The 7,040-nt window shown below is 49.0% G+C and overlaps 1 protein-coding gene across 2 annotated transcripts; it reads right to left on the bottom strand.

The window, feature by feature from the left end:
* Positions 1-2,576: 2,576 nt before the first annotated feature.
* Positions 2,577-7,035, bottom strand: TSPYL5 (TSPY like 5). 2 transcript variants are annotated; one of them, XM_036124411.2, is made up of 2 exons: positions 4,730-7,035; positions 2,577-3,479 (listed from the first exon to the last, which is right to left on the bottom strand). In XM_036124411.2, the coding sequence occupies exon 1, from the start codon at positions 6,916-6,918 to the stop codon at positions 5,674-5,676; it is 1,245 nt and encodes a 414-aa protein (XP_035980304.1). In that variant the 5' UTR covers positions 6,919-7,035; the 3' UTR covers positions 2,577-3,479; positions 4,730-5,673. The 2 variants fall into 2 exon arrangements, with proteins under 2 accessions (XP_035980304.1, XP_035980361.1); XM_036124468.2 differs by having other exon boundaries at positions 6,001-7,035.
* Between the last annotated feature and the right edge of the window lie 5 nt (positions 7,036-7,040).

The following is a 7,040-nucleotide window of genomic DNA, read 5'->3' as shown; positions in this document are numbered from 1 at the left end:
TTTGTCAAACCTCAGCTGAGAACCAGGCTGAGAGGAGGCAGGGAGAGGAGGAAGGAATTCAAGGTTGGAGCCTCGGAGAGCATGAAACTGAACACCTGACCAGAGAAGGCAGATCTGGGGTCCAGAAGCACCAAGTCAGAGTTTCAGGTGAAAATGAATCAGCAGAAATGAGTTGAGACCCTGAATGGTGAAATACGGCTGGAGAAGATCCCAAAAGCACAAGTGAAGATGCTAAGGACAAAGAGAGATAAAAACCATAGACTGAATCGGCTTTCTTTTGCTGCCCCAACCCTGAGGGATATGGCCCACCCATCAGTAACAGTGGCTCACCAAGGTCCAGATCTCAAGGGGTGGGAGTGCAGAAGGAGTTTCCACAATTTTCAAAGGGGACAAATGAGGGCAAAGTTTCCTCCCTAGGTGAGGCCAACCCGGAGCGGTGCGCCTCTCTGCCTTGTCGCAAATTGGTAGAGTAGACCAGAGGCAGGAAGCCCAAAGTGTTAAGGAGAGACAGTCCCAAGTTGATAAAAATTTTCAATAAGCTATTAGTAGTAAGACTAGTTTTGTCTCCTCCCTCACCCATGGCATAATCAAACCCCTCATACTTCCAAAAAAGCCCTGCCAGTAACAAGTTTAGAAGCCAAAAGAAGGCCTTTTGTAATAAAGCTCAAAGTTGAGAAAAGGGCAAAGGATTTAGCCTAATAAGAATTACTCCAAGAAGCCCTCACTTTGCAGGTTATTAAAAACCTAATTGCCCTGTGAATTCTGACCTAGAGGTCAGAGGGTAAAAAGAGGCTTCCTTTACCTCCCATATGGATCTACAGCACTCGGCAGCCCTATGCAGGAAAAGGGAAAAAAGAAAGAGATTGACTGACAATCCCAGGCAAAATCTAAGAGGTTGAAACCTAGAAGAGGGGGCAGAATTCAAAGTTCTATTTGTTCATAGCTATATTTCTGATGTGTACAACTGAGACTGGCACATACAGGAGGCAATCAATGAATGAGCCCATGGGGAGGTAGTGAATCCCAGATCAGACAGGATCTCCAAACAACCAAAGAGAGGGGCATGAAAGGGGGGCCTGGGGAGTGAAGGCTTCATACCTCTGAAGAAGCAAGTGTGTGAGCTAAATTGGGCAGAGAGCCCCTCTCAATGCATAACCCCAGAGGACTCTGCATGAATCCCAAGCAGATGTTTGAGCATCAAATAGAGGCTGCTCTCCATACCCTTTTGCACTCCACATATCATTAATAGCAAGGCTCTGGGTGTTTAAATTTTTTTGTTTTTTTAGTTGAAAGCATTCAAAATTGGGAGATTCTGCATAAAATTCCTGATTCCTCCCACTGCCCTTTGAAGATGCAGCCACACTAGGCCTGCAGTGCCCCCAGGTAAACAATCTAGCCCTGCAGAACAGCTACACACAATCTCCACCTCTGTTCACAGCTCCCAAGCTCGCACAGAGGGAAGGCCGTGTAAAGACAGAGAGAAGAGGAGGACCACCTACAAGCCTGGAGAGAGGCCTTCAGAGGAAACCAACCCTGCCCACACCTTGATCTGACACGTCTACCCTCCAAAACGGAGCAAGTCAATTTCTGTTGTTTAGGCCACCCCGTCGGGGGTTCTTCATTACAGCAGCCCTAACAAATGAATACACATATCCTTGTGAAACAAATCTGGCCTACTTTGCAAATTTAATTACCAGGCTAGCCCTAAGGCATTTGACTATAAACTGTGTTTTAAACTCATTCATTCATTTAATATTTGAACACCTACTATGCTCCGAACACTGCACATTTATTGATTCGTGCCCTTTATCATATAAACCAATTTTATTTTTTTGTCATTTAACAACCCACTTCTAATTTTTTCCAACTATTTTCTGCTGGGCAGCTTTTCGTGGCCTTTTGTTGTCTGCTGCTGCTTCTCTTGATGTGTAGAATTAACCTTCTTATAGATGCGTAATGAACAGCATCAGAGACCCTAGTTCTCAACCCTGGCTAGACAACAGAATCACCTGGGATGTTTCTAACACACCTATACCTGGACCAACCCCTTCCCACATTCTGATTTAGTCAGCAATTGTGCAGAGCTCCGGCAGTATATTTAAGTTTCCCAGGTAATTCTAACGTGCAACCAAGGCTGAGCACTGTTACTCTAGTCTGAATGGTTCTTAAACATCACCCCTTTCCTACTCAAAGTACAGTTCACAAACCACCAGCACTGGCATCACCTGGAATTTTGTTAGAAATGCAGAATCTCAGGTTCCACCCTGGACTACTGAATCAGAATTCATAGTTTTAACAGGATTCCTCACACAATTCAGATGTACTCTAAAATTTGAGAAACACCGGATTTCCACTAAAATCACCTGGAAAACTCGTTAAAAACAAGAACTACCTGGCTTCCTCCCAGAACCAACCACAGAATCTCAATCTCTGCTAAGGGCATGAGAATCATTGTTATGGAGCTAGTCACACCAGGGCCTGAGACCTAGGAAGCACTCTTCGAGGCCAATGTATACATCCCCTCAACTACCTAGCCTCACCTTCACCTTCCAATTCTTTTGTTAAAATAAAAAATATAACAGAGATACAGGCTTTTATTTTTCCATCATGCATGTGGGCTTACAACTATTTATACTGTTTAGGAACAAAGGAATAATTGCATTATTACCAGGGTGTCAAATTACCAAGTAAGACAACCAGTAACTGATTGCTTTGGGGAGCAATTTTCACAGAACACAGAAACAATTTCCAAATTATACTTCCAAAACCAGTTATATTATGAGACCAGGACAAGCTGATGATATTTCTAACAGTCACACAAGGCTCCATCTTCCACAAGCAAAAAAAAACAGATATTCTGGTGAAGGGTCCCAAGTAAACACCTTATTGTATCAGTCTGTAAGATTTACAACAGAACAGTCTCTCTCTCTCTCTCTCTCTCTCCCTTTGTGGATACAGGGGAAAGGGAGCATCTTTTCATCTCTTTTTGAAACTCCCTGTTTATCCTGAAGACTTTCACTTCTAAGACCCATTTCTGGAATTTCATTCGTTAACATTCAAAGCAAAAAGCAGACCTGATGGGATCATGATAGTGCCCCCCACCACTATCACCACCAAAAGAGAGTCCTGATCTCCCAAAGTAGTCAAGGTTGAATTGGCACAGTGTCAGATTTTCCATCAACAATACAGGTGGGGAGAGGAAGATACCAGGTTGATCATAATTGATGTAGCTAGGTGACGGGTACACAGGGGCCAGGTACCATCCTCTCCATTTCTGTGCTTGTCTGAAAATGTCCATAATAAAGAGCAAAAAGTTAAAAAAAAAAAAAAAAAAGAAAGAAAGAAAGAAAGAAAAAGAAAAAAGCAGACCTGTGCAGCTACATTTTCCCATTAGGCAAAAATTGGGGAAGTGGTAAGATTTTACTTATGGCAAAATAAGCAGCATATAGCATCAATCTTCCACATACGCAAGGCCACACCTAGAACAAAAGAGAAAGCATCCAAAGTAACATTATTCTGTTTTGGATTTGTTTCTGTGATTTATAAAATCCACTAATGATGAGCTAATGATTGGATAAAACCGTGGGCAAACCCTCACCTAGGTACTGTATTGGCCCATGACCCCTTTAATTCTCCCCTCCTCACTCTGGGGAAGGTCCCTCCCCGTCCCCGCCCTCACTGAGAGACAGGCATAGTCTCCCTGAGGCTTCTCAAACCATTTCTACCTGCATCTCCAGGCCCCTTCCACACCAGGCCCATTCCTGCTCTGTGTTTTTGCTCCAAGTTCCCCGCCTGGCACACCCTCTCTACAAATTTGAGTCAAGGCCTCCCCAGCCCTTGGGGAACTCAGAACAAGGTCTCCCATAAGGAAAGGGAGATTAGGGGGAGGGCAAGTGTTACAGTCCTACCCCTCAACCTTCAGGGATGCAAAGGAGAAAGAGGGCCTGGCTCAGCTTTTATACTCACTGGAAATGAGCCCTGGAGATCCAGAACAGATTCTGACCACCCTGTCCCCATGCCCCAGGATGGAAGCCTATTCCTAAGGGTATTTGAAGGTAGCAAAGTAAAGAGAGCAAAGGACTGCTGAAGAGTAGAAAGCTGGGGAATGAGGGCCAGATGGCCAGAGGCTACCACAGAGGAGGAAACAATATGAGGTAACTGGGTCTTAAGGGGCACACACACACACAAAAGTTGGAACAGGAGTAAACACTAGTCCACAACACTGCTGCCTTAGGGCTTATAATTCTAACACATGTGTAGCCATGAAAAGAATTTTCAATTGAGAATTAAAGAGTGAACCCAGGAGTTGGAACCAAGGTCTGACCACAGCTGACCACAGACCCACTTAGCCTTCTGGCCTCCTCTACCCGCTGTCAGCATGGTGTGTGAGTGTGCGCAAGTCCCCGCTGTCTCGCTAGCTGTATGCAGAAAACTCTGGTTTCTCAGTTGCTTTCTCTTTCTGAGCTGTGGTAATACTGAAACAAAAAAGGAAGGGAGAAGTGGAGGAAGAAGAAAGGACAGGAAAGGAAGGGAGGAAAGAAGGAAGAGAGGGAGTGAAGGAAGGGCAAGTAAGGTACAGAGGTGTGAGAGGAAGTAGACAGAGGCCCACAGGTCAGAAATACCTCTTCCCCAGCAACCCCACTATAGCACCCTGGTCCTGTGCTAAGAAGGGATAAGTGGAGTTGACAAAGGTACCTAGGTTGTATGTGGGTCCAGTCCCCACCCTCACCTGCAGCCACAGCACGATGACAGTGAGCACATGTTCACACACCCGCCCATCAGTATGGCAGGTGGCAGGGTTCCTGGAAGGCTGGGGAGGGTAGGTGTGTGTCTCATGCACTGGCAGGGGGCCTGGGTCCACAGGCAGTTCTTGAGGTCCTCGTTGACCAGGAAGCCAACTAGGGCCAATAGCAACCTAGACAAGTCTCAGTGGCCTGACAGTGACGGAGCATGGTATAGACCTTGATGAATGTTCAATAGTAGAAGGGCCCAGAGGCAGGAAGAGACACATGATGGTACAGAACACATGGCATACTGCTTCTCACTCTCAACCTCATCCATGCCCAGCAGTCAAGTGCTATTCTGCACATCCAGCAGGGCAGCTGAGGCCCCTAGCCAAAGTCAAGATCCAGTAGGTGGTGGCAACGAGGCCGGTGACCCCAGGGCTTTGGAACACTTAGTTTTGGCTGATGGCCAATACCATGTGCGCTAGCTTCATTCTGCAGTGGCAACAGAAAAACTGGCCATAGATGGCATGCATGGCCAGCATGAACACAAAACTCAGCAAGTCACTGGCCCTGAAGTAGCAGAGCTTGAGGATGCACTGGTCCTCTTGGAGGATGACTCATGAGTGTCCATGTTAAAGACAGCTGGGAAAGGCCAGAGCCAAAAACACGGTCCAGGCAATGTAGACAAAGGCAGCACACACTTGAAGCATGTGTGCTTAACATATAACAGTAGGGGTGAGATCATTTAACATGTAACACTAATGTGAAAAAGCAAGAAGGCCACGAGGAGGCAAAAGAACATGATCATAAATACCATATTCTTGTAACTGAAGTCCAAAGGGAATACAGTGCACAGAGGCCAACATGAAGAGAAGGCAGATAGCCAAACACGTGTGGTTAGCTGGGCACAGGTCCAACAGGAGGTAGTAGGGAGACTAGTGCAGGATCAGTTGGACTTGTTTGCCCCAGGCTCAGGGGTCTCCACTGGCTGCCTTGCTGGACCTTGCCTGCCCTCCTTTCCTTTCTCTGCACGGGCCCCTTCACTCATAAGGTAGTACGGCAGGGGATTGGGCCACAGTTCTTCGTTGATTATCTCCACAATCTTGTCAGACTCAATGGAGCTGTGGTTTGAAAACCACCCAAAGAAGCTACGGCTGTTGTCGGGGTTCCCCTGACTTAACGACTGGAGATCATGCCCTGGGAGCCACTGGATTGGAGTAGAACGAGACACCACCTGACCCGAAGGACCACACCCATATTCCTTGATGAGCACCTTATTTTGGAAATAGGGGTTGCGCCCAAAGTAGAACTTGATTTTGTAGCCCAATCTGGCGAGGCCAAGCTCTTCCACCTCCAAGCTGTTCAAGTAGCTGAGAACCTCTTTATCTTGGTTGTTCAGAAAGGAGGATAGCTGGGGGTGGTTCTGAAAAGCTTGCCCCCAGAAACCCGGGATATTCTGGATGAGGAGGTTCCTGCGCTCTAAGTGATGCAGTCGCAACTGCCCAAACTTCCGCGAGAGGCGAAGGTAGGCCCTGTCTGCCTGGGCGTTCATGTTCTCCAGCTTCAGCTGGACCGTCTCCAGCGTATCCATGCTGCCATCTGTCGCCAGGGGCCCTGACCCTGCATCCTTCTCCACCTTCTTTTCCTCTACCACAGGGGCGGAGACATTCTCCCCTGTGGCCCCTTTCTTCAGCTTCCCGCCAGCTATGGCCTGAGGCCCCCTCCCCGCTGTGCTACAGGTTTCTGGGGCCTTCTTCCCGGCGGGGCCACGCCGATTTCCAACGCGGGGGCCATTTTTCGGCCTTCCCACGGTTCCCACGGTCCCCACGAAGACAGTGTCTGTTGCTAGACGCTCCGAGAGGGATGTGGCCTTCCCCGGGCTGGGCCTGGTCGCGGCCTGCCCGCGATCCCCCACAGCTCGGGCCCGGAGCGCGAGGCCACAGTCCAGGGGGAGCCGGCAGGCAGCGTCCTCCCCGGGCCGACGGGACGGCGCGGGCGCAGCGGTTTCCAGGCCACCCCAACCCGCGCCAGCCTGCACCTGTGCCGCCTGGGTTTCCTCCCCGAGCCTCTGGCACTGTGGCGGGTCCGGGTCGCGGGGGGCGTCGTCAGGAGCAGCGCGGACTCGGGCTTTGCCGCGGCCTTTGCCCCTTTTGGCGCGGGAGGACTTTCTACCCCTACTTCGGCCGCTCATGGTGGTAGCGGAAGCGGCTTCAAAGCCACGCTCTGACCCCGCCGCCCCTGGCGCCAGCTCGCGGTCCTCAGCTAGCGGGCCTCTCCATGGCAACCGCCGACGTCACGACTGCACGACTGTAC

This window comes from Halichoerus grypus, chromosome 5 (genome assembly GCF_964656455.1).
Source record: "Halichoerus grypus chromosome 5, mHalGry1.hap1.1, whole genome shotgun sequence".
Taxonomy (NCBI): domain Eukaryota; kingdom Metazoa; phylum Chordata; class Mammalia; order Carnivora; family Phocidae; genus Halichoerus; species Halichoerus grypus.
The sequence above is the reverse complement of the archived record's forward strand: the minus strand, read 5'-3'. Positions and strand labels throughout refer to the sequence as shown.